This window comes from Orbicella faveolata, unplaced genomic scaffold, assembly GCF_042242905.1.
Source record: "Orbicella faveolata isolate gen_17 unplaced genomic scaffold, um_ofav_v1 contig_36, whole genome shotgun sequence".
Taxonomy (NCBI): domain Eukaryota; kingdom Metazoa; phylum Cnidaria; class Anthozoa; order Scleractinia; family Merulinidae; genus Orbicella; species Orbicella faveolata.
The window spans coordinates 15281969-15309336 of NW_028301565.1; the positions used below are offsets into that span (position 1 = coordinate 15281969).

The window sequence follows — 27368 nt, forward strand, 5'->3', positions numbered from 1 at the left end:
AACATTGACAACAGGTGTCACGAAATTAAAAGAGAAATTAGATAACGTTTGCGTGGCTTCCGAAATTTATCACACGTCAACACGCTGTCATTGTAGCAAATGGAAATGAGATTTGTTTTCGCGCTTTTTACTGGTCGGTTTAGGTAATGGAAAATCGCGCCCCCATAAGCAAAACAAGGTGCAAAAAGAGACAGCCTTATTTACATAACGCTCTTAGTCGAATGATTAATGATGACAGGTTGACAAGCAAGGTGTTGAAAATGCTCTCCAGAGAAGACATTATCAGCAAAGAGAACAATAGTTCGACTTCAACTTTTGTGTCTGCACGAAATGGAAAAGAATAAATTCCAATTTCTCTCTTTCCTGTGAACGTGCCTGATGCAAATGCATTGCGCTCCAGGCTTGAAATAGTTTATTTAAACAGAGTTTCCACGCAACATTCGCACCCTGTCTACAGTATTAGTGAGACGATTTGTTTCTTCTCGAATCTGTCAACTGTACTCTTCAGTTTGTCCAAAACAAAAGGGATTTTTCGTTAATTTAATCAGCAGTTCACAATAAAAGCACCCAGTGGATTTTGTGTATACAACAAATTAGCCATTGTCAGGCTGAAAGTCGAAGGCGGAGAATGGCTATAAAACCTTTTCACAAGAGCCGATGAGTTTTCGCAGCTTAACACAAGATGCATGCTTTAGATCTACATTGTGAAGACTTTACAAGAAGAAACTAAACTAAACTAAATGCAGCGATTCCGGATATCTTGACACTACAATCCATTTCCTTTGTGTTCGAAGTTGTTGTCATAAGTTGCTGTGTGAAAGCTGTCAGCAAATCCACTTACACGGATGACTTGCGAATCGACTTAACTTGAATGGACAGCACGATTTAAGGTAACTAATGAGATTGTAATTCATCGCTGATTTATTTTGGTTCACACGCCTAAATTGCGGTTTAAGCCATAAGATATATGGCTGTGCGTTGGTAGATTACTCTAAAACGAGCTGAAGTAGCGATAAAAATAGCTAGAGATTCTTACAAAAGGTTCTTCTGCTGATTAATTTGCGGCGAATGACGACAGCAAAGATGAATATAGTTTCCTATTCGCTAAGTCTTCCAAATGGGGTCAAAATCATTGACCCTGATAAGTGGACAGGATTTCAGGCTCTGCACATCACGCATTTTATGTAGGGAACTCATAGCTTGCATTCTTGTAACTGAAATTCCAAAGTGTCAAACTGTGAATATACCAAGCGTTTTTTCATGAAACAATAAGGTGAAAAGACGTTACTTATGTTTAAGATTCCTTGAGGTACGATTTGTGCATTTCATGCCCAAACAGAAGAGGACACATTGAGTACACTGTGAAGTCCAACTATTATTTACCAAAAAAGCATGTACACACTTTAATAATTTCAATTCTGCGAAGTTTATAACAACCTGTTTCCAAGACATAAGCTATATAATCTATTTCCATGAAGCAACAAAATACATGTCTTTTTGAAGATACAAACCGTGTAACAAGTAGTGAAACAGGGTTCTCAAAAGGTTAGTACTGGTGAAAATAGTAGATGTACTAGGTAGTGGCTTGCAGAGGTATTGCGTAATCAGTAGAACTGAACTGAGGTAAAAAATGTAAAGTTTTCAAAAAAAGTTTAATCGTCAATTTTAGACTTAAAACAAATAAACAATATATAATAGTTGTGTCTCCAAAGGACTGGTTTGCTCGTAACTTCAGTAAGTATCACTGAAATTAGATGTATCTTGAGCTGTAGTTATTTTACAAGAGCGGACTTCTGGCCCGTGAGAACTCATGGCCAAAATAATTAATTAGAAGTTTGCAGAATATGTCGCCCTAAAGAACCCTTAACTTGACAAATCTCATGGAATTTGATGGGAGTTTTGTAGCCAAATATTTACGTTATCACTGAAAAATGTATGTCCTTACTGTTACTTATCGACATTTAAAGTAGTGTAAAGCTGTAAGTTCAGCAAAGCTTTGCCTTCGCCAAACTTGAAGCACGGATGTGTTTCTGCTACCCGTCATATCCGGTACAACCCAAGGTTACGAAAACGTAACGATGAGCTAAGTTTCGTCGTTTGGTTGATTTCTTAATATTAAAATAACAAAAGTTGAAATTAAACTCCGACCTTTTAAACATTGAGATCAGTACAAGAGACGTTAATTCAGTAACAAAACAAATATATATTTACAGACATAGAGTGGATGGCTATAGGGACTCGGGATGCTGCACCAATTTCTGAAAGCTTCAGTGCAAAAACGAGATATAGACTTCTGCAAGTGAAAAGCAATCTAACAACCTATGCAGTCTTTGTAAACCTCTCCGTCTATTTTAGGTAACTTTTAAATGGCTCAATATCAGTATATTGCAGCCATTGTCGATTAAAACATCCCTGGTCGAGTTTTTAATCGAAGGTTAACCTATGCTTACAATTTTTCGCCTCGAGGCAAAAGACTTCTCGTCTTCTATCGAGTCTAAAGGTTCACGTTGACTTCAGGTAAGTTTAATTGATAAAATAAATCAAGGATTTCAAGTGCAAGAATGTTCAATGATCGCGGGTATTTTCGGGCTTTAGCGAGCACGTAGTAGCTGTTGTTTTTCTCCGTACAGGGGGTTATTTTGGTGAAGTGAGTGCCTCGTACGTGTTGTTGACACTTTGGAAAGTTCGAAATGAATACAAAATCATAATTGCGGTCGTGGCGAACAGTTGAGCGTGAAAAGGTCATAGCTTTGGTTACCCCGCTAAATTTCTACCTAGTCCTCAATGATCGAGAAATTGCAGTTGATATCTAAGGTAAAAGGCCACCATTCCATTACAGCGAATTAGTTTGTCATAGACCCGTTGAAGTTTTTTTTTTTTTTTTTGGACACGCCTATATCTTTAAGCTACCGTCACGTTTAACTCAGTTGCACGAAAGCGATTTTTTTAACAACATGAACTCGTTTAAAACCTCATGCACCTACGGGATAAAAGTAGGTGGCGATTTGGAAGGAAGTTTCAACAATCCGAATAAAACAAAACGGGTATTGCCTGGTTTGTATTAAAACTTTCGGGGTAGACCTTAGGTGAATGTAGCTTTTCATTTCGTGATTTCAGTGTTTAACCCGAACCAATTAGCAATGCGCGCGGTGAATGTCAGCAGACCGAACAAAACTTCTATCAATTGGAGACTTGGAAAACGTGGAATCGTGTCAAAATCGCCGCAGCACAAAAGCTATGGACGTGTAATTAAAGAGAAACTAACTCCGTTCAAGGAATACAATCAAATTATGATGCAATTAACGCGTATTTCCAGGGAAGTTTGATAAGAAATTAAAACTGTTATAATTACTCAGGGTCGATTTCGTGATTTAGTCCCTTCACTGGCAATATTCCTGAGTTTGAGCTTCACTTGGTCGTATATATACAATCAGTTGTCTTAATAACAGAATAGTACTGAGCGAAGATAATAAATGACATTTATACAAGTATGCACGTTTCGTGTTATTTTTCCTTTCAATTGAAGTCTCAACACGTCCCATAATACATAAGGAAAAATCCTGACCAGACTATTACCTGGGACACGAAAGCAAAGGAGTAATTAAGGACAGCGCGTTTTGACTTAGCCTACCACACCACGAGCACATATCTAACTTAAAGCAATCGAGGGGTTATTTATTTTGAAAAAGATTAAACTAAAATTTTAAGGGCCATAAGTTTCCTTAAAACGTGGAAGATATATCTCACCATATGGTCGACACTAAGAATTTCATGATTAGAAAAGAAATGCTGGATTGGACTTAGAACTATTCACGGAAAAAGATACATAACTTATTAAGAATGCTCAGTGAAAACGTTCATTGATTAAAGTACAAAGTATATCGAAATTTTACAGTAAAATAATACGCTTTTACTGTTCCATAAGCTTAGGATCAGTCATTTACTTTCATTCAAATCTGAATCATAAACTTAGAGAGACAAAGAAGTTTAGTAAAGTACAAATCGGCATCTGCTCACTTCGTTTTCAAACCAAATGGGTTTAATTTTTTTTTAGTGTTAAGATCTACACCAGTTCAATTTATCACTGTTCATTTTGTTTTGAAGATTGATAGCTTTGACATTTGAGGCTTCATTGGATTTTTTTTCCGAAGATTTTACAATCTCCTTTGTAAACGACACATCTAGAAGAGATTTATCATCTCTTTTGTGGAAGATCTTTCCCCAGTCATTACCGACAAAAAAAATACAAATCGCAAAATCCTTCAACTTTTTCTCTCGAAGATCCTTATCTTTTAAGTCAATATGGTTCATTTTGGTTTAAACTTGGGCTTAATCAGACAGAAGGTTTTGCGTAAATCCCCTATTGCTTATAATAACTATATTTATGTTATGAACGACTTTCTATCTCAACTTGGCAAATGGCTGCCTCGATTTTAACTCTCTTTACACTTTAGCAAAAAGCTCTTTAGCCGTTCAAATTCATGCTCATTGTTTAATTTGCAGAAGTACTCATTACTGTTTTCCCCTGTCGCCGTCTTTTATTTTCCACGTTTCTTCAGCCTGTACGCGTTCAAATCTTTCCCTTCTTAACAGCTAGCAAATCACCCTGCTTTCTTTTCACGTCTTTAGGGCTTTCAATAGAATAAATGCTTGCAAATTACGGATAAATAAAGAAGCGATAAATTTCATTTATCAAAGTACAACATTTCCTTTAACGATACAAAAGAAAGTCGTTTCCTCTGCTGCTTGCTGTGTAAATGGCCATCTGTCATTTTCACAGAATTCACAACACCTAACCCGCCGTACTGGAACAAAATTGAGAAAAGACAACAAGATTTACATAAAATTTCAGTCGTGAATTGTCTTTGGAAGGCAGTAAATAGATTATATCGCGATTGCCTGCTTTCCAGTCAAGAAAAACCCACGCAAACTAAAGCACACCTAAAAAAAATACCCCAGAAAACGTTAACGCGTTTCAGACTTAATTGGAAAATAATAAGTCGTTCTTCCATTGTATCAAAAAGTTAATCATAGCGAAAATTGACTTGTAGTTCAAGCTCATTTGTTTTATCAGGTTAAATCGATGGCATAATACAAAATTCACTTTATCCCGTATTGGTATAGCCGGTTCTTAAACAGTCTTCTACTCGTTATATTTTCGAAAGAAAAACACCAATTGCCGTATAACTCGTATCCTACAATTTCGTAGTTAGTCGATGAATCGAAACGCTGGCAAGACTTCCTATTTCAAAATTCTAAAGCAAAGAAAGGGGTAGGTGTTACAGTAAATATACTCACTGACATTTATTGTGGCATTTCGAATGTGTTAGTGTACCGGAAAATCCACTCATTGTTACGACATTATTTTGGCATTTAGACACTTCGCATTGACTTAAAGACACTGATTTCTTCCGTGGTATCATTTTGATTTGAAAAAGTCTCGGAAACATTTTGCGGCTTTTCTAATCAGCAATGTAGTTATAAATCAGTGTCAAACAGCACACCGCGTCATGCTAAATCAAAGAGAAAACTCTTAACAAGAACTGAACGAACTTGGAATGAATTTAGAATGAAAGGTTCTCACTTTATACCTGAATTTGAGCGTCTCAGTTGACCGGTCTCACATATTGATTTCTGAAATCTAGCATGCTTTGCCTACATAACTGCTTATATTTACCAGCTTTTTGTGGAATTCAGTTAATGAACTTTACTAAGAGAGGAAACCGCAGATCCATTCTCTTTATATATAAAGCCGCTTTAATAAACTTCGCCTCTTCTCTCAGATGAAAGACACTCCTCGAGGCATATTTTACATCATACCTAATTTCCTCTAAGGCCAGCCACGTTTCTGAAAAGAGTAACAAATGCCTTCTTTGATAAAATAAAATTGTGCGTTTACCTAGAGCCATTTTCGTCTAGGGGTCAGAATTTCACCAGTCAGTCTTCAAGACTAGAGTGCATGCATTCCTTCTTGCGACTTAGCTTCTTTTCGATGTAAATCGAAGCGAGAATACACAACACCTCGCCACGCTTAAAGATAAAAAACAAAGGAGGCGGATCAGGACGCACAAGAGAAAAAACGGAGCGCACGTAACGAACAGCCACAATATTTAAAACCTAAAGCACGACTTAGCTTTTTACAACGGAAGAAGGAAGAAAACGAGAAGGAATCTTTGTATTAAGTTCTCTTGCTAAACCTCCTACAATGGTGTACCGAAATTGTAAGGTCAAAGTCGGATACGTGACCACTTCAATTTTGTTTAGTAATTCAGCAGGAGATGGAGTTGAAGATAGGTCAATTCTTTTGAACCAAAGGAAAGGGTGCTTTGAATTCTTGCCAAAGAAGAAGAGGTTCTAGATTTAACGGGATTACATAAAAGCCCCCTCCTGATTTAAGCACAGGAAAGTCGTTGTATAATCATATGTTGGTGCAATTAAAGTTCTTAGGAGATCGACACAGCGGAACAGAAACAGTAGAGAAAGCTGTACCCTCACGCTCCGCACACAACGCTAGTGCGATTAATGCCTTATTTGTTATGTTAAGAATTTTAATGTCATGTGCCGGTAAACTTGTTGTTCCCGCCAGTTGTCGCATAACATGTTAATCAGCAAAAAAGCAAGATAAGTGTTTCCTTTCTCGATTGTTATCGCCCTTTTTTCTCTGTAAAGTAAGCGTTCATGCTATTTGTGAACTAGTAAAAGCAGTTTGATTCAATAGATTTAATATTGGTTGAGTTTTGAAGCGACGCTGGATGCGTGAGAACGGCGTGCTTTTGCCTTAAGACACTCTGGCGTGTAAGCACTCTTGCGGGCGCTATTGTTTTCGAAAACGTCAAATTCCAATCTCATTAATAGTTGATTCCTTTCTTTCGAGACTGAAATTGGAAATTATAGCTCTTAATCTACCAATTAAAGTAAATCGCCTTTCCGAGCCACAAATAATGAATTCCTCATTTTCACTTACGCTAAAAGCTCTCTTATTGAACTGTATTTTGTTTACTTCACTCGCTCTTCTACTAGACTGTTTCCGACCTAACTCTTGTTCTTATCTCTACTGAAATCGCTAAAAGCATTTGGTGCATGGATCACTTGCCCCTTGGTACTCTAAGATCCAATATCCCTTGAAGCATTGCTCTTTCACTTTTTTCCCTCTTTGTAACGTCGCATTGGCAACAATTCATTTATTTAAAGAATCCACTTAACACGGTCTCTAGAAACCGTACTAACCAAATGATTTGCGCGGAAAAGTAAATACATATTAAAAGAATCGGTAACATCCGTTTTGTCAATGTGCGAGAGCGACCTGGACAAGTTTGCTGAGTTGAAAAATTCCACATTTATAACGAAAGCCTCCAAGTAAAGAAAACACTAGAGTGGTGGGCGACTCAATATCACTTAGCTGAAAAAACAAGCCTCGTCTGTTAGCAACTGAAGTGCTGTCTCCTATCTGGAGTGGTGAAGGGCGGGGCGTAAAGCAAAAAAGCAGGAATTTTAATTTCTCCCTTATAGATACCAACCAATTTGCTTTTACTATTGTTGACATCCAAGTTTCGAATTTCTTATGCAATCTTTCTTAAGCAATCTTTTTGTTAGGAAAAGAAAAGAAATCTAAGGTTGAAGTTCTTCCTCAGCGCACTTTATTCTTTGATTTGTTTATCCAGGATACAAAAAACTTTGCTTATATCTTTCGTGTGACCTTTCAAAAGAGAGAGTCCAATGAGATAGTATATGGTGGAAAGTAAAGCTAACCAAACCAGTTAATTATATTGTTATCTCGCTTCGTCGGAAATAGAAAAGTGGTAATATTAATAGGTAGCAGTAACAACATTTCAGTAGAAGATAAATTGACGTTAGAATTCAAGAAAGGGCTTCAAGGTCACATCAAGGTGAAAAGGCAAGATTAAAACGCATCCGTTTAGAACTGAATATGGAGAAAGAGACTGATACGATAGGAAAATAAAAGAAACAGTCTGAAATAAAAGAAAGAAAAAGAGAAAATGGGGAGGTTATTCTCTAAAGAAAGGTTTTGTGCAGTCTAAAACACTTATTATATTATTTAGTTGTTTTCTTTATCGTCTGTGTTTACTGCGCCCTTCAATAGCATGCGGACTCTAAAATTCAAAGCTCAACCGACAAATGCGTTTTTCGCTACCGTCAACCAAATGGTCGGCGGCTCCTTCTAGCTTCCGACTACTGCCGAACACTATTTCGTTGTCTGAACTGTGCTCAACGATTTGATTACCGCGCGCTGGGCAGTAGTCGGAAGCTGGAGGGAGCCACCGAACACTTGATTGACGGTAGCGAAAAACGCATTTGTCGGTTGAGCTTTGAATTTTAGAGTCCGCATGTTACCGAAAGGCGCAGTAAACTCGATTGTCCAGTATTTCCACCAATCTCAAACCTTCCTGAACCCCATCCAGGGACAATAAACGCTGTCATAATAACTGAATATAGAGAAAGAAATTGAAACGACTGGAAAATAAAAGAAACAGCTAAAAACATAAAAAAGAAAAAGAGAAACTGGATGGGGAGATTATTGACTTAAGGAAGTTTTTCTGCGGCCTCAAACACTTATTTAATATTCAATTGTTTTCCTTTTCGTCTTTTTTTTTTCTCAGTTGTCCAGTATTTCTACCAATCACAAACCCTCTTGACCCCCAGCCAGAGGCAATAAACGCTGTCACAACTCCACAATCCCTGATTAGCTCTGAGAAAGGGATATGGCTCGAAACAGCAACTTAAAATCTCATTGTGGCGATTAAACCACTTTGTCGATTTATCTGACAAGAAGCTGGACAAAAAAAAAACTTGAAATAAAAAGCTCCGTATAATTAATGAAAAGTAACGTTTAGGTTCTCTGTTACCTGGGCTCTTATTTCAATTTCATTCTCCTCTATCTCGTTAGGTTTCAAGGGATTGGATTAAAGACAAGCCGATCAGACAGCAGCGAAGGGAATACGAGATCAAAGTGAAAATGAGAATAAAAGCATTAAATGCAATGCAAATTGCGATAAGAGGTCGATGAAACTAAAAGAGAGGAACAATACTTCTTTTTTCCTCTATATTAAATGGACTCCCATACAAAAAGGACGGGGGGGGTGCTTGTCGTACCTTTCAGGGGTTAAATAAAAAGCCAGTTTGGTGCCTCTTAGAGTGTTCGCCCTCAAAAGATCCAGAGTGGGAGCTTTCGTGGTACCGTCACATGACAGGAGATATTTGACAATCAACTGAGTTTTAATTTTGTCTCATTTACACCGGTACCTCTAAAGGGTAAAAAACAGTGAAACACGATGAAAACAGGATCTTGGTATCTCTCGGGGGTTCTTGTCAACATTTCCAACGAGTATCCCTGTCGTTTTTATATAGGACTCCCCCGGAGATATGTACGTGTATCTCTATTTTATACCCGCATATCTTTCAATCATATTAAAATGATTCTACATACCGGTGGCCTTCGTTCCCTTTTTCTCCTTTGCCACCCTAAAAAAAAAAATTCAAAACACGCGTTTGTATTATGGGGATGCAATTTCCTTCCGTGCTTTCAAACAAAAGCTGTCCTTGAGGCGTTTACTTCATTATGATAAGGATATATTCTCTAAGATGTAAAGTCAGCTTTTCCCGATATAAGGCTGTCGACGTTGCTGGGGCTTCTTTCTATAATATTCCCTCCCAAGCGCGTTTTGAGATGAAACGTGGAGAGATAAGGAAGATGGAGCGGCATAAATTTAAAACTCACTTCTACTTCACGCAACCCCGCTGAACTTTGATATGCTCCATGCTTTACCTAAGGAGAAAGCAGAAAGGAAGCAAAAAAAAAAAAAAACGGTCAAACGACACATAAGACGAAAAGTTAAGTCATGGCCAAGAAAGGGGCTGACAGGAGATTAGAGCAAGGGGTAGAAGACATCTCCCTACTCTACTAAGTACTCCTTGTCTATACATTCTGTCGTTTGTGAGTCTTTTATATCTGGCCATCAACACATTGTCAACAAAACGCTATTTTCAAGTCACGCGGACGGGCCTACTGCTAGGGTAAAAGTAAGGTATAGTCTGCATACGAGCTAAGAGGCCCATCATCCCGGAGCTTATCCCAGTTTCTGTAGCATGAAGCGACTAAGAGTATTTCTACTCCCCCCTGGATGGGATGTTAGTCCATCGCAGGGTTACCCCACAGCATTGAATTCGCCAGTACCCATTTGTACATTTGGGTGGAGAGAGGCACTGTGAGAGTAAAGTGTTTTGGCCAAGACCACAACACAATGTCACCGGCCAGGACTCGAACCTAGACCGCTCGATCCGGAGTCAAGCGCACTAACCATGAGGCCATCACGCCTCTACACCAACTGCTGGGGACAATCTCCAAATGATTACAGCTACTGTCTGCGGCTCGGTGATAATTCTTTGAGCAATTCCAGCATCTTTCTGTTTCCCTACCATGCTACGCGCAACTGTAACAAGCAGTTGCAAGATGATATCAGTAAAAGATTCGAGAAAGCTGGTCTAAGTTGTCTCGATACAACATTTTTTCTGGACGATACCTGGCTTTTTCAATTGGCGTTTTACCATGCAGCCTTCCCCTTAATTGTTCAAGATGAAATTAACATTACATCAGTCAAAATTTCCGACGAGCACCCCGTCCTTTTTATATGGGACTTCCCAGGGACTGAAGATGGGCATTTAAATTCACTTTTTAGGGCAATCGACACTTCCGTGGAAGCGATAACCAGAAAAACTAAAAATCGGCAAAACTTCAATTTTGCACGCGAACGAGATGTGCTACAAAAATACTAATATCTTAAACTATGGTGTATGGCAACCGGAGTACATACAAAAATAAAAATCTGACGGTATAAACACAGGGGACCCGAATATTGTATCAGCAATAACATAATCATTTATATCCATGCAAAATAAATATACTGTTATTTGCCTGTGTTCCTGTGTCTTTTTGAGCCGCTTAGAAGAGATTTGAAAAAAAAATTGACCCAGGAACACAGGTAAATAACTGTACATTTATTTTACATGACTGTAAATAATTATGTTACTGCTGATACAGTGTTCGGGTCCCCTCTCGTATAAATAACATTTCAAATCACACTTTCTGTACAAAAATAATAATTTGGCAGATTCACAGAACACCGATACACGTATTTACTGGGAACATATAGTTTGACAAGGGCGTAGATAGTATGAGTGTCATGGGTGGAAGAAGCCTAAAGGAAAGGAGTATTGATGATTGACCTGATCGGGACTGAGTCATATTTTTAACCCGGTCATTAGCAGAAATTTGTTCTTTCTTGCATTTAGTTGTTCTCTTGATTTTTTTGCTTCCACTTATTTGACTGCGCCGTACACTTGATGCAAACTGATGGAAAACACAGGAGGTAAAAAGGGGGAATCTCATTGACGAACGGATATGACCTCATAAAGAATGCAATTTTCTGGACTAAGTTTTCATTCTAGAAAACGCCCTTCTCAATTATTTAACAACGATATCGAGTTGGCCACTTCTAAATATGAATAGTTTATTGGCGCTCTCGCACAGCAATAACAACAAATTGGAATTGCCTTTGCCAGATAACAATTATAAAACTAGAGAAAATGCCTTAAAAAGCTAACTGCTGGGTAAAAAGGGGTTGCGAATCTAATCAAACCGATTTTACAAGGGAGCTTTCCAAGTAAGCTTCCCTGCGAGACAGATATGACGAGATTTATAACGAGCAGAAAGGGAGGGGAATCTCTACTCGCAGTGTATGTGTTAACCTGATTGTACTGCAGCCTTTAGGCTTATCTCAACTACAATCCTCCTCAGTCCATTCTCGTACACTAGTACATATTGGCAGGAATTGGGCTCAACGGACAAATCGCTGGCCAGGATTTCAGTTTTCGCAAGCAGCTGAAATTGGAATCATTACTTTAATAGTAAGAAAGTCTTCTACGCTTCTTCAAGTTCCACCGACTGCGACTGACTGATTATTGATCTACCAATTGCTGGTAAACAAGCATGAACATTAGTATGGCCTCATCCACGAACACTGTGCACCGAATTCTGGTAACTAGTTTTCCTTACTTTCGAAGAAATTTAGTCGTTTACAATTAAGATCTTGTCCATCGTACCAAACTAATAAAGTAAAGGAAAAAGAGACTTTTAAAAGCGCTTAAAAGTATTTTTTCATGCACGTATTCATACACGTACGCAGTCAGAAGGAGTGCTTTAAAGAAAAGCACAATTTTTTCCAAAACTTTCCAAATTTTGGCCTATGCGCGTGCGCCAAATTAAGATATTGTACATTTTTGCACCTAATCTTGGGGAAATCTATCTTTTGTTAAAAAGAAATAGCTTTTTCAGCAAAACTAAGGTCCATTTAGCGTCATGGCAGCCAAAAACTGATTTCACGGTTAAAAACTGCATTTTTTGTGAAAATTTGGTAGTCAAAGGGTTAAATATTATCAGACTTCGTAGATTTGAGCCAAGTATATAACCTAGTTCTTATAAAGCCGAATTTCTGCTCAATATTGAAAGACGGAACCCAGTTTTAATAGTACTGGCGATGGCCGCGAAAATTATTGACACGCGGGTCTTCCTATGGTTAGTTTGCCATAATGGAGAAACTGTTGGGTCAGTTTCAAACTTACCGAGGTACTTCTTGAGGAAAAAATGTACAACCACACCTGTAAAGAACTTACCCTGTGAACAGGTTCAAGCTGGAAGAGTCTGACCGCGGCTAGGAGAGCCAAGAAGGAACAGGCTGACGGAACAGTGACCGAGCGGGGACTTCTATTCTCTTTCTTCTCGCTGTCTTTTCGCCCCATCCTCGACTAGAGAGCCTGTTCACAGGCTGAGAAGTACTTAAAAGATGAAGTCGTCAAAATGAAGAAGAGCGCCGTAATTCAAGCGGATTTTGCTCTGAACTGCTGATGACAGGCCTTTCCACAAATATCCGTATATTTTTTAAGGATATTAAGAAGTTTCCGAGATATTTATGAAAAAAATTAGATATTTAGAAAACGCAAGGATATTTAGCAATATTCAGAGCTTTTTTTGGCTGAGCCCTGTGTTTTCCTCGCAATTTTCTTGAAGCAATACTCAGTTCTATACCAGAAACAATTCAGTTCAGGAATTTCCCACTAGAAAAATACATTTATATATCACAAGCGCTAAAGCAGCAGATGTTGGTAACATCGACGTGCCTGAATCTTCTTCCTCAACTCCTACTACTGCAAGAAAATTTTGAAAATTTTGGCCTAAGTAATACAAAGTCAGTGTATTTTTACGACAAAAATAACAGATATTTAGAGGGGTTTTCGAGATATTTCCAAAAAATTTTTTGTGATATTAAGAAGATTTTCTGAGATTTCCGGAAAGATATTTACGCGATTTTCCATGATATTTGTGGAAAGGCCTAGCTGATCGGCTTAGCCCTGTGTTTTGCTGGCTATTTTCTTCAAACAATACTCAGTTCTATACCAGAAACAATCCAGTTCAGCGATTTCCCACGAGAAAAATACATTCCATATCACAAGAAGCGCTAAAGCAGCAATGGCGGATGTTGGTACCATCGACGAGCCTGAATCTTCTTCCTTGCGGGAAAGTGTTTCCCGCTAAGATGCGTCCCACTTCGGGCCACCCTGATAACTGCATCCCTGTCCTCAACACATTTGGATGATTTGACGCTGAAAAATATACGGTGTTGACAGAGCTAAGAAAAATTATTAGATAATGTGCCCTCACACGATATTTTGCTAGTGATCAGAGATCTGAACATCAAAGTACGAAGCTCTAACGAAAGAAAAAGACTATGGGAAACTGGTTGTGGCGAGATGAACTAGAATAGAGAGAGGCTGGCTAATATTTATGTTTAAATGATCTTGTTATTGGAGGTACCATCTTTGAGCACAGAGATCAATAAGTTAACATGGATCTCCCAAATAGGAATGTCAAGAACCAAATGCACCATGTCTTGATCAATGGTCGCTGGAAACACGACATTACCGTAAAGAGAGGTGCTGATGTTGGAAGCGACCTCCACCTTCTTCTATTCTACAGCAATTGTCAAACTACAGTTGAGAAGAAATCTCACCAAGGTGGAAGAAAAGAGGCAAAGGTACAACACTGCTGGGCTGAGAAAGCCACATGTCAGCAAAGAATTCCTTATAGCTGTAAAAAAAAAAAATATGAGACTCCAAGTAACATTGATGAAGAGGCAGAAAGGGATGCAGAATCAGAAAGGAGGAGAGCAAACGAGAGCTACTTTATATATGCATGTGAATGTGTGCTAGAGAAGAAAAGGGAAAGAGATAAGAGTTGGATAAGAGATGAGACAAACGTAGAGAGATCAACGAAAAGAAAGGGCCTGCAACATCACAAAGATTAGCACAAAAACTATCAGTAGAATATTCATTGACCAATAGAGACAGACGGCGACAGACTGGTTATACGACCTATCCAATAACATCTGAAATGCCGAGACCAAACCTGAAGACTGGTGCAATGGACTGATCGTTTAATTCCCCAAGAAGGGGATAGGACACAATGTACAAACTTGAGGTAAGTAACACTCCTCTAAGTACCAAGCAAGATCTTCTGTAAAATCATCCCAAGTGAGGTTAAGTGTGGATGCTATTGATACCACCTTAAGGAAAGAGCAAGTAGGCTTAAGACCAGGCATAGGGTGCATGGACCACATTTTAACGCTCCGAAATATCATTGAGCAGTGTATTGAGTGGAATACTAAGGTGTACATTAATTTCATAGACCTGGAAAAGGACTTTGACAATATCAACAGAGACACCTTATGGAATATTCTGCTAGCGTATAGATGCCCAGAGAAGATTGTCAGCGTCGTCAAACATTTGTACAACAACTTTTCCTGTAGTGTTATCTGTAAGGAGAAGTTAACGGACTGGTTCAGCGTTAGGAGTGGAGCACGCCAAGGTTGCACCATGTCGCCCAGTTTATTCGTAGTAGCCACTGACCGGATAATGCGCAAGAAGAAGATAGGCAACAAAAGAAGGGGGCATCAGGTGGGCACTAACGTCTTTGCTACAAGATTTCGATTTTGTCCACGATGTTGCACTCTTGTTTTCTACTAGAGATTAACTACAGCGAAAAACATCAGAACTCGCGCTTGCTGCCCAGCAACTAGGCCTGAACACTGTCAACGGGAAGAGGACCAAGACAATGCAGCTTGCGGATACACCATTACCAGTGCAACTGGAAAAGGAAGACTCGGAAGAAGTAAAGGAATTTACTTACTTGGGTAGTATTATGAGCAAAAGCAATGCCACTGTGAAGGGCATTACCAACCGACTCCAGAAAGCCAAATCATCCTTTGTTTAATAGAATAAAGTATGGAAGTCGTCTAACATCAATGAAAAAAAGAAAGATATATGGGTTATTGACCAAGTGTGAGGTCATGATGGCTGGATATTGGCCAAGTTCTTTTTTTGCGAGTTTATGGACCGAGACGGAGTCGAGGTCCATAAACTCGCAAAAAAAGAACGAGGCCAATATCCAGCCATCTTGGCCGAACAAGCTTGGTCAATAAAGGATTTATTATATTGCTTTCGGGGAATTTTTCTTGCGGGACACGGCGGGTAGTCCTGAGCGGGCAAGATAGCTCCATCTTGCCCGCTCGGGTGGCCAATCACAGCGCAGGATTTGATTCATCTTGTCCGCTCGCGGAGCTAGCTATGTAATAAAAAGGTCTATAACGACAACGTCTTGTCAGTACTACTGTCTGGTGCAGAATGCTACACGGTTACCCAAAGAGACAGACGGAGACTGTCAGGTTTCCACACTTCATGCCTGAGAAAGATATGCAGAATATACTGGCCCAAGAAGATCACAAACAAGGAACTCTATCAAAAGACAGGCAAGCGGGACATAACCACAGTTATGGCTGTAATAACGCAAAGGGAGATAGAGATGGCTTGGGATTATTCTCAGGAAATACCGGGATAGCATCACAAAAACTGCATTGTGGTGGACAATGCATAGTGGAAGAAGGAAGCGAGGCCAGCCACGAGAAACGTGGAAGAGAACGATTGAGGTAGGAATGAAAACAACAAAGGTCTGAATTTCGATAGGTCTAACAGTCGGTTAAAGTGAAGGATACTGTCTCGTAAATCTTTAACACCAAAAAGTGATAAATAACTGAAACAAAAGAATGGAAATAGTGGAGTTTTTATCAGCTCAAGTGGTTAATGGCAGCTGCATACATATAACAGGGCATGCAACGGGCCAAAGACACCAAGAAAGGCTTCTATCCCTTGCAATTGTACACATCTACTTACAGATTAACATTGACTTAGAAGAGGTGATAAATATGTTTGCCGCCAAAACCCACAGAGGCTGCAGCTCTAAAAATCCTTAAGGATGAGTCCATCTCCATACCCGAAGAACTGTATTAAGTGAAAGTTAACTTGCTCAAACAACTGTATTCAACTAAGATAAAATTCTCTGCAATGCTTTCCAATTACAATGTCTCGAAATTGCCACTCTCCTAAATAATTGGCTTAGGCAATCAATAAGTGCAATTCAATAGTTTTGTCCACTTTGGGTGTGATTGCACTCCTCCCCTCCTGTCCCCCCCCCCCCCCCCTCCAAGAAAAAAATAAAGGCTGCAGGCCTGCAGAAAGGGGGTATCATACTTTCAGTGCTAGTGGTTCAGCTATTATTAATATATTTAACAATGTAAGTAAATTTCTCTTTTGTTTTATATGACCAAACTAAAGCTTTACTTTACAGTTCTTAGTGTGCAGTGTCTTGTCAGATGCTACACTGTAACTTGACCCTGAGAGTGTAAGGGCAAAAAGTTGCAAAATTTGTAGAAATGGAAAATAACATCTCCAGTGCGCAGATACTCCTCCAGTGTTTCCGCCAGACCGCGCCATTGCGGGAATCCCACGTTGGAATCAGAGATGGCCCCCAGAAAAATGAAAAAAGGGCCAATTTGGCCCTTTCTTTTTACAAGGCTGCAGGCTTAACACAGACATAGTATTTTAAAAGCCACCCCAGGACTCGAAATTGCGACCATATCGGTCGCCAATGCAACTAACATTTCATCCTTGGCGACCAAAAATTCTGGTTTAGTCCCCATAATGGCGACTACATTTCTCTGTGTTATTTTGTCACACATAATGTCCTTCTAGAAAATCATATTGAAAACATTCAACATTCAACATTCAACATTCATCATTCTAAAACATTCAACATAAGAAAAGAAGCCAATCCGTCCTTTTGCTTTGCTGTGCTATTTGCGGTATTGATTCTCTCACATCGGAAAACTTCCAAATGGCTAACCGTGTGAAGAAACGCCCTATAATGCATTGCAAACTCTTGATCATTGACTTCGTCATGTACACCTAAGGATTGTTCTCTTGTAACGTATGGATCCTTCATACTTCAAACTTTATAGAGTAGAAACACTTCAAAAAGCACTTACTATTAAAATTTATCGTAGATCTTAATAAGCTGCTTTATTTTTCTTGGTACCCTGATGCATTTTTTCCTTCTGTAGCTTTCAATTTATTGGCCCCTTTCCTAAAAAATTGGCCCCTAAAAAAGATCTTCAGGGGCCAATTTGGCCCTCAAGTAAAATTTTCTGGCTGAAACACTGCTCCTCCCTCCTCAAAATTGACCGGTTCGATCTGTGCACTTGACTTGTAAGCCTTGAATTAAGCATGCTAAAAGCTTGACACATAAATAAATGAAGCCATCTCTGTTTGACAGAGATGACTTTATTTATTTATGTGTCAAGCTTTTAGAAAGTTATCAAAGGAATGTGATTGCTTCAGCCATGTGCACACGTTATGAGCCTACTTTACACTTTTTGAGTCATGTTGAGTAGTATATAGTGGCACATAGCTGTTTCGGGAAAGATTGTCTCACAATAGCATAGAAGCAGACGTGGCGATGCTGAAAGGCATTATTGGTAGTGTCAGTTAACCAACAGTTCCTTGAGGATAATGGTGTTTCAGCCTAATAGAAGGAAAAGATAGTGAATACCTTCATCTGTGGTTTCTCCTTCTTTTGTACTGAAACACCTGAACAGTAACCACCCCACCCATAATACTTTTCGGAAGTTTCGAAAGTGTCAGGTACGCTTTTAGACCTTTACACTTCTAGCACCGGTTGTTCAAAGGCTGGATAACGCTATCAACCGGATAAATCGCTATCCAGTGGATTAATTTTAGCAAAACAAACCTTGCTATCTATTAGATAGTGATTTATCCGGTGGATAGCGTTATCCACCTTTCGAACAACCCGGGCCTGCAGGACAACGTTTCTCAAAATAGCTTTAGTGTATGCTCACTTTTCTCTATAAAGGCCCCACAGGTTGGAGGCCCCAACAATACTTCCTTAATCATCCCTCCCCCGACCTCCGACCAACGTGCAAAACAGGGCATATGAGACTCTAGCTTTCTAGCTAAAACTCACAAAAACTGCCATCTTTACGTACTGGAAACTAGTAGTCTAAATGTCGCATGCACACTGATGCACACTCACAAAATCAACAGCAATGTGGAAAGGAACCCCCACGACAAGTGGGTATATTATAGGGTATACGTATGGATTTTGCACTCTAGTCTTGAATTCTAAAGCTAGCTACCTCGTTCAAATGAAATGCCAGAGTTCCTTAAAACACAATACAGCATGTCCTACTATAGCAGCGGAGGTTAGCTTACCTTTTAGCTCCAATAGGGCCAAGAAAAAGTCCTTAGCAATTTCAAAGTTCCCGGGTCGGTCGAGGGTCGGGTTGGTCGGGAAGAACCGATGTCCAATATCGGTCAGCGGTCAATTGCTATAGAGGTATTAACAACATATAAGAAACAGGGAATAAGTATCCGGGACATTGGCAATTGTTCCTGTGTCCTTCGAGGGTGGTTGGCTTTATTGAGGGTTGGCCGCCATTTTGGTGGGAATAACCAAAAGAAGAACCCTCGAACCCCCCTCTAAAACACCGTCCAGACAGTCACTTCCGTCAACAACATTCGAACGAAGGATCACTTCCTGTGAGAAATCAAGAACCCGCAGACTTTTGTCATGGATCTTGGAGAAAATCCGACTTTACACGCTGACACATCGCTGGTCAATGGAACATCTTGCGCGACGGCAACCGCATTAGCACAAGTTCTCGACTCACAGGCCATCTCCAGCACCTCTCTAGCTACTTTTTCCGTTACTTCTGTGCCCGGGTCAACTGGCCTGGCCGTTTTAACTCCAACACTAGATGGCACGACCACTGTTACGTCTTTACCTGGCTTTACTCTGTCAAGTTTCGATTCTGTAGACGTGAAACACGTGGGTGATTCCAGTGAGTTAGCTGTGGCAACCGTAGGAGAGGACGGCAGGTTAGTACAACGTACATGTGTAGGAATATTCCAGCGGTCTTTAAGATAAAACCGAGCTCATATGTACAAAATAATGCCCAGAGGATATATTCTTGCCATGATTGCTGATATTTTGAACTAATTTTGTTATAAGATATTAAGCTTACTTTGAGTGTGTGTTTCAGTAGTTTCTCAACTTTTTGATTTAATTTTCTCATTAAAAAATGAGTTAAACAGCGGTTTATTCGACATCAAATAGGAGACAATGTTTGATTAAAAGGAGAGAAAAAATATCTTTTTAAAAGCAAGCAAAGGCTGCATTGACTTCTGGTGTCGCAGTGTTTTGCGTATGGTCAGTTGCTGTCTACTAAGCACACATCACCTGGTGATGAAAATGTTATTTCCTCCTCTGCCTACTTTTCCTTCACCTTCACTTGAATCATTGTACCAGAGTGGCGCATAAGACCCCCACAGTTGCTCTCCAGCCACTATTTCCTTGCGCTGCGGCATGCACCTCACTTCAGGACTGCCACCCTGCTCTGAACCTCGCCCTTTCCACATTGTGTTTGGCCAGCCTGTGACATCCTCGGTTCTAGCATTTCTACCTGGCTTAAAGCCCTGGAGCATCATACTGTGCACCACTGTGCCCCTAAGACTCATTAAATTGTCTTGAATTTTTAAGGTTTCTGTAATCATATAATTTTTACAAGGTCTGTCATCAGGTGATTAGACTTTAAAGGCCCAAACCCCAACTTGGATGACCAGAGGGTAGGTTGTCCTTTGTCAGGCCTCTATCCCTCAACCACTCTGGCATGGTAGAACCCATCAGGGACTAGGTACCGGCATAGCTCTTAGGGTCATTGAGACATGCAAGCTTCACCACTATGACAAGGTGACAAGCCCCGAGTGGAGAACCATATTCCCACCTAATGAAAATAAGCCGTGCCAAGCAGTAATAACTAAGAAAAAATTGGAATGAACTGCTGTTTGCAACTTGCTTGATGTGGTGCCTGGGCACAAGTGGCATGGTTTCTTGGGATCTTTAAAGCCATGTTCATAGACAGGGAGGGAAAATAAATCATTCATGCCAGCCAGTCTTGGGTTGCTTTGCCATTCCCTGAACAGGATGCCACTGCAACAAGGCTGCTGCATGCTTTCTTGCTTGGAGAAGGGGAGGGTGGAAAGGTGTATCAACCCAGCACTGGGAGCATTAACTAGGGCAGGGGCATATTACTGCTTTCCAGAAGGGTTCTTTGCATTACTTTTTCTCAGTGCTCCTGATAAAACATGTAATATAGTGTAGGATTGAAAATAAAATTATGACATGTTTCGATGAAAATGTATTTTTAATTTTTCATTGATCGTTTGCTTTCTTTTCTGTAGTCTTCATTTTACAGCAGCTAGTCATAATGGAGTAACCAGTTATCACACACCTCAAGGAAGTCAAGCTTTACCAACATCTGAAGCAGATTTTGTATCTGACTTGAGTCAAGGTACTAATATTAGGCTATTAAGCAGTCTGACTCTATCTTTAAATGAGAGAAATTTCATGTCCCTGAGCATTGGTCATAGAAAGGTCTTGTTTTGGTATCAGTCCCAACTACATGGAGCCTGGCTCTTTTTGGTGTTCAATATCTCTATATTTATGTCTATAATTATTACTTTTTTGAAGGCAGATTGTGCAAACTAAGAAATGCTGTGGAATGATTGTCTTAGCTTGTGTTCTACAGTATTTTTAATCCTCCAAAACTTCCAGTCATTCTTCTATTTAACAGTTAGATTATGAGCTCAAAATTTCTATCAGGTCACAAATAGAAATCAAGAGTGAATAATCTAATTGTTTTAGTATAAATGCGGTTTAAGTCGCTCAAAACTTTAATATAAATCCTCTTCAAAGACACTTTGACAAAGTAAAGAAGTGGGCCCCAGCACGCACTGCTAAGCTAGCTACTCACTACCTACAACGGAATTGATAGCATAAGTCAATCAGAGAACAGTATTCATGATAGAACACTAGTGCAATGTAGGTTCATACTAAAACTCAATAGAAATGTGGAAAATCTTTTTGACATGTATTTCACAATATTATGTAAAATTGACTTGAGATAAGATTGGTTACTTCATAGATTACGTGTCATGTCTCACTTGTCATGAATATCTATGTAATTTCCCATATTTTGTAGCAAGGCTGTACAGTTGTCTACATGTAACTTACATTTTGTGTAGTGTGTCTACATGCATTAATGACTCAAGAATCTGATCTAGACCTTGAGGGAAACCTGTTCCAGCTCATTGCCTGAATAATTTGCTTTCAGTTGAAATCCTGAGTGGAGGTGAGAGTGAAGGGGGTTCAGTAGAAGAAACTGTTTGTCAGGAAACTCAAACACCAAGAGCTGTGTCTAACTCTCATGGTGACGTGGACAAGTCAGTGGTAAGATCAAGTGAAATATCCATTTCCATGCTCATTGTGAGACTTCCATATACCAGGGGTTTCATAAATGTTTTCAGCAGGGAGGCCACTGGTTTTCACAGGCAGGCAAAACGTTTTGAATGGAGCTTCTCTATAAGAAAAACTTTCCTCTAGATGGTCAAACCAGGCAGAAAAATCATCCTCACAGCCAGTCAATTTGCCTGGCGCCCAGTCTTTATCAAAACCATGATATATATGTACTGTAAATTCTCCTCAAAATCAGTGGATTGGATATATGTAAAAGTTGGGGTGCTAGGCCAGGACTCCCAATTTGCCAGTGATATGTGAACAGAGAGGTTGTTTTAGTCAGATTCATTTTAAGTGTAGGGTCCCACCTCTCTCTAGGAGAGTATGTTGGCAGGTGACCAATTCAAAGAAGAACTTAGGAAGAGATCCCCCTGAGCCCTCTCCTCCATCCTGCTTTGTCAATCGATCTGGAAAACTCTTAAGGTTTTTAATCTTCCTTTGTTGCTGCACGGCCACGTGCATCCTATGGCATAAAGCTGTGGTATCACTGCTGCTGCTACAGGCTCCTGTTTGTGAATATCATGGACCTACCTGTAGCCTTAAGTAACCACTTGGACATCATTGCTCTATTATTTTGATATCTTGAAAGAGCAGTATACAGAAAGTTTCTAACATCTTTCCCGTTTAATTCTGCATTAGAAAAAGAAAGGTGGATGGCCAAAGGGTAAGAAAAGGCGCAAGACATTTCGAGACAGCAATGCACCGAAGGCCCCACTGACTGGGTATGTGAGGTTCCTGAACGAGCAACGGGAGAAAGTCAGAGCAGAGCGCCCTGAGCTAAACTTTCCTGAAGTGACCAAGCTACTTGGTGCTCAGTGGACTAAACTGTCAGCCGAGGAAAAACAAGTATGAATGATTTCCCTGCAAAATCCACATTTTGTGGGGGTATCAGCCTTTCAATATCTAGCTCTTTGCATGTATTACAGGCCTATAATGATAGAGAATACTATAACACTGGAGCACATTAGAATATGATATATAATTTATTAACAATGACTGTTAAACTGTTTATACTCTGACCTATACAGCTGTAGGTAAACAGAGGCAATGTGACTCAGAATAGCTAGGTTTCTTGCCAAGTAATACAATGCTAAAAACTTGGTCCAATACAGCCCTTTAATCTGGAGTCGAATTAGTTGAATGCACTAACATTAGGGTATCGTGACTGCCCAACACGGTTTCTTTTGATTGCAATGTCAGTCAATCAGATATTAGTGTTTAAATTGCAGCTGAGCAATTTTCCGTCTTTTAGAGGTACTTAGATGATGCAGAGAAAGACAAAGAAAGATACATGATGGAATTGGAAGCATATCAGAAAACAGATGCCTATAGAAACTTCTTGAAGAAGCAAGCCGAAAGGAAGAGAAAAAGTTAGTTCTTATATCCTCTTTACTTAATACACATAACGTGCCCACCCTCCCCTCTGGGAGCCCCTCATCGGCCCCACCCGACAACTTTTTTTCGGTAGAGGGAGTGAGTGAAGGTATGAACTGAACTAGAATGCTTGTAGCCTTATAACTCGATAATTTTGATATCAGTGTTTGTCTAACTTTTCTGTTAATTGTTGGATGTGTGACAACGTTTCCCAATAGATTTATCGCATTATTATTCTCCATTTGATACGAAAATGAAAACGTAATAGACAATAGGATTAGGAAGGGTTATTTCAAAAGACAGTTCTTCCATATTCAGTGACACTCCGTGGGACTACAAACAATACTCTTTCCCTTTCAGATTTGGAGAATTCTGACGGATTAGATGGCATGTCTAATGGCATTGAGGTAGAATCAAAATTTACTAATTTCATGGTTTATTTTATAATCGTTTATCATTACAAGTGTTCCTTGTGCTCTGTTGCAGCTCTGTGCAGAAGATGATCTCTACTGCAAACCTTGCAATCAGTACTTTAATAATCTCCACAACAAGAGAGAGCACATCTTTGGCCGGAAGCACAAGCAGACAGTTTCTGGAAGGTTAAACGAGAGCGAAGAAGAAGAAGAGTTACCAGGATTTAACGCACCTGTCTTCACGGAAGAATTTCTAAAACACAATGAAAGTACGTAAAGGGATAAGATACAAAATGCCATTTCATACAGTTGCGGGTTGGCGCTCACCCCCTGATCATATCCTGGCTTTAGGTTAGGAAAAAGACTGGTTCCCCACGATGGAAAAGATCCATGGCAGTCTACCCACCAAACCCGCCCACCCCTCCAGACTTTATCAGGTCAAAGTAGCAGTTTGCGCTGTGGGTACCCTGCAAATGGAGGGAGACACTGAGAGCGTCCTTTTGTTGTGTTACAACCTAGAACGCCCGGTCTGGAGTCCAGTGCACTAATCACAGGCTGTCTCCACGCCCACAACGATGTGGGCACGTACATGTACATGGCAGTTTGAAGAAAGGAGAGGGAAAGAGGGAGTAAGGGAAACGAAAAGGAGAAGTCAGAGGGAAAGGGGTGATAGTCATGTAGATACTTCTTATTTGAATGGCAAAACATCTCTGCAGATCGAAATCTTACAATTAGTGTGAGTATTTCAGAACGACGACATTACATAACACCGTGTATGCACACACACTATACGTAGGAAAGTAAGTAAGTAAGTAAGTAACAACTTTATTTACAGAGGGTAACACAAAACAGTAAAAAACTGACGAACCAGTGGCCCTCTATCGTAAGTTAAAAAGTCATCCTCAGCTTGGAGTTTTAAACTTGTTTGTTCTTTTTTGCAGTGCGTGAAAATGAACTAAGACAGCTTCGCAAGGCGGCCACAGAATTCGAGGAACAGAACTCAGTTACCTCCAAACACGTCGAGAACTTGAAACAAGCAATAGGAAAAATCGAAATGGAGACAAACCAACAACGGAACTCGAACATGGTGCTACTTAATGACCTGAGCAATCTTCGGGCAGCTCTCGTTCAAGCGTTTGCGAACTTGGTACTTCCAGGCACTAACGAGGTGCCGACATTAGATACCATTGACTCTTACATGACCAGATTGTATTCAGTTATATTGGACTCACCCCAGGAGAACGAGGGACTCATCACGAATGTACGAGAGATTGTGTCACGCCTTGGTTTTCCGAAGTAAGTTCTGGAAACGATAACTGGCTTCATACAGAAGTTACGTCTCAATCTTCCTACGTGTAATTCGTAAAGGATCTCTGCTTCGTTGAGATAATTCAAGTACAGAAACTGATTTGTTTTTTCTCGTAGTTTGAAATGATCTTCAGTTTTCTATGCTTTTAAAGGGTGAAGTAGACTTTACTTTAGTACTTCAAGAATAGTCCTACGTGTTTTAGTACATTTATAGCATGACAAGCATTTGTTACATTTGCGGTTGTTCGATTCGAAGCGCACAGGCCATTTGAAGACTACGGTGGAATCCCGATTTTTCGAACCCACCAAGGGAAACGAAAAATCGGAGAGTACGAGAAATCGGAGGTAAAATTACATTGTTCAACGGAGGAGAGGGAACGACTTTTGGTACGAGTTATCGGGAGGTTCGAAAAAATGAGGGTTCGAGAAATCTCGATTCCACTGTATGAATGTGAAGGTGACTGTTTTTGTTTTGTTTTTTTCAGTGATGCGGATAAAGGCTTAAATTTAGCGGAGTAAGACTGAGCATTTTGTGGACTTCAGGAAGGCCCTTTTGCCTTTGCCTTTGATGGTGCAGATGTTCAGGCCAGAATTTACCTAAGAACAATGATGATCTCTCAGTACTTTCATACTCGAAAGTTTATTTGCTTTGATCGCTTGTACATGCAAGAAGAGACTGCTCCCTTGCACACTCGGTGCTCATCCGAGTGGCTTTGTAGCTTTCTCCTCCGCCGAGACTCCAAGGTCGGTTATGACGGAGTTCGAGGAGGGAAATCTTTGAGCCGGAATCACCACAGAGGCTGGAATAAAACATATTACTTTGGAAAGAGAGAAAAACTAAGTCAAAAAATTACAAATATATATGTCCATTCAAACAGCTTATACGAAATCAAATTTCGTTAACGTTTGAGATGTCCATCCACTTGGCTGTTTATTGTCTGGAGTGTTTTCGAACCTAAAAGGTTGCCCATAATGGGCGTTTTGTAATGAACAGTTCATGTGAAATTAAGTTCAAGTTATTTATCGTATTGTGCAGGTGATATTCTGCAAATGTTTTAAATAAAAAAGACAAGAAAGTAAAACTTGCTGATTTTAATTTCACGAGGTGATATGATCATCTAATTTCCCCTCACAATACAGATCCTCGTTCAAAGGTGAAAATTCAAGGTTTTATTTTGTTTGATAAAAGGTTGAAAAGATGGCGGATTGAACGTGGGCCCTTCTTGAAAGGGGGTCTGGGCGAGGGATCCGCTCACGATCCTTTTTTAAAGTGCAGTATTCTCTGGGATTGAATTATTCAGTGACATGGAGTTGGTGGTTCGGGCTTGGTGGCAGCCTCGTTCCCAGTGGGAACGAGGTTGTCTTGATGGTAGGAATCCCCTCGAACCGCTGACCTTATTACACAAAATTTTCTGGGTACGTTCGTTTCGCAATTTCCAGGTGCGCGTTTTTCGGGACACTTAAATTCCGGGATTTGGCGAAAATGTCCTATTTAAAATGACTTTAACGTAGCGTTTTTGGGTATCACACAATTTACTTCTTGATAATGTTACTTTAGAGCGGTTTTCAATTGAGTGTGGTAAAACCAAAACCAAACCAATTACATACCGATTAGACTTCTCAGCCAATCCCAAACCGTAGTAAAACCAAAACCGAAACCAAAGTAATTGATTACTTTCGACACTCAGTTGAAAATCGAGTTATAAGGCCAAACTTAACAAAAACGCAACGGGGGGAATAGATGTCAACAGAACTGACAAAACAGTTCTCACAATGTCCACAAGCAGTTCATGCTTGTACGTTAGTGAATTATTGGTCATTAGTCAGTTGACAACAATATGCATTTACGTTTTAAAATATAGCCTCGGAAGGGTTAAAAATATTATTTTGGAAACGTTTCAATGGTAATGAACTCACTTTTGATTATTCACATAACATGAGTCACTATTAAGTAAAATTTTCCGTCATGTTCGAAAGCCCCTCACACTACGCCTGAAGAATTTGAAAACTGAGATTTCCCTCTGACAACACATCAAATGTTTTCCTTCCACACTACGCCGGAGGAATTTAAAAACGCAGTAATCACCGGTCATTTTGGATCTGTGTTTAAAAAAAAAAACTCGGGCAGGGAAATCGCAAGACTATCTTAAGGTGAACGTTTTCAAAAACCTCCGTTTTCAAAGGACTTTCCCGTCAACACAAAAACGAAAAGCCGGCGTTTTCAAATTCCTCCGGTTTGAAGAGCGTTTTCGAAAAGCCCCGTTTTCGTGACAATTTAGTGTGAACGAAAGGCCTAAGCTAACCGTAGCAATAAAGCTGCATTTTCCAATTTCTCCGACCTAGTGTAGACGGGACCTAGAAAATACAACCGGTTCGATTTGTCAGAAGTAACTATATGAGAGAGAAAGGAACAGTAACTCACTTACCACACTATGTTCAAA

The 27368-nt window shown here is 39.8% G+C and overlaps 3 protein-coding genes and 1 long non-coding RNA gene across 4 annotated transcripts; 3 read left to right on the forward strand and 1 right to left on the reverse strand.

The window, feature by feature from the left end:
• The first annotated feature begins 2337 nt into the window (after positions 1-2337).
• LOC149102391 (uncharacterized) lies at positions 2338-9033 on the forward strand. The gene is made up of 2 exons (XR_016202442.1): positions 2338-2517; positions 8906-9033. It is a non-coding gene; the product is annotated as an uncharacterized LOC149102391 (long non-coding RNA).
• Positions 9034-9539: 506 nt separating this feature from the next.
• Positions 9540-12984, reverse strand: LOC110055946 (uncharacterized). The gene is made up of 2 exons (XM_089274949.1): positions 12688-12984; positions 9540-9784 (listed from the first exon to the last, which is right to left on the reverse strand). Exons 1-2 carry the CDS (start codon positions 12811-12813, stop codon positions 9596-9598), a joined length of 315 nt encoding a protein of 104 aa, XP_089131075.1. The 5' UTR covers positions 12814-12984; the 3' UTR covers positions 9540-9595.
• Positions 12985-13303: 319 nt separating this feature from the next.
• Positions 13304-15385, forward strand: LOC149102392 (uncharacterized). The gene is made up of 2 exons (XM_089274948.1): positions 13304-14548; positions 14756-15385. Exon 1 carries the CDS (start codon positions 13917-13919, stop codon positions 14373-14375), a length of 459 nt encoding a protein of 152 aa, XP_089131074.1. The 5' UTR covers positions 13304-13916; the 3' UTR covers positions 14376-14548; positions 14756-15385.
• Positions 15386-18850: 3465 nt separating this feature from the next.
• Positions 18851-26009, forward strand: LOC110055943 (high mobility group protein 20A-like). Its single transcript, XM_020762385.2, has 9 exons — positions 18851-19356; positions 20719-20828; positions 21651-21766; positions 22472-22678; positions 23085-23202; positions 23567-23613; positions 23693-23888; positions 24561-24915; positions 25413-26009. Exons 1-9 carry the CDS (start codon positions 19049-19051, stop codon positions 25444-25446), a joined length of 1491 nt encoding a protein of 496 aa, XP_020618044.2. The 5' UTR covers positions 18851-19048; the 3' UTR covers positions 25447-26009.
• The last annotated feature ends 1359 nt before the right edge of the window (positions 26010-27368 follow it).

Bases quoted from the DNA above. Each gene is read 5' to 3' on its own strand.
- LOC110055946 (XM_089274949.1), bottom strand. From the start codon at position 12,813: ATGGGGCGAAAAGACAGCGAGAAGAAAGAGAATAGAAGTCCCCGCTCG. The intron at 9,785-12,687 runs GTAAGTTCTTTA...CTTTCTCCTTAG, and splicing joins AGCTTGAACCTGTTCACAGG to GTAAAGCATGGAGCATATCA.
- LOC149102392 (XM_089274948.1), top strand. From the start codon at position 13,917: ATGGATCTCCCAAATAGGAATGTCAAGAACCAAATGCACCATGTCTTG.
- LOC110055943 (XM_020762385.2), top strand. From the start codon at position 19,049: ATGGATCTTGGAGAAAATCCGACTTTACACGCTGACACATCGCTGGTC. The intron at 20,829-21,650 runs GTACTAATATTA...ATTTGCTTTCAG, and splicing joins TGTATCTGACTTGAGTCAAG to TTGAAATCCTGAGTGGAGGT. The intron at 22,679-23,084 runs GTATGAATGATT...TCCGTCTTTTAG, and splicing joins TGTCAGCCGAGGAAAAACAA to AGGTACTTAGATGATGCAGA.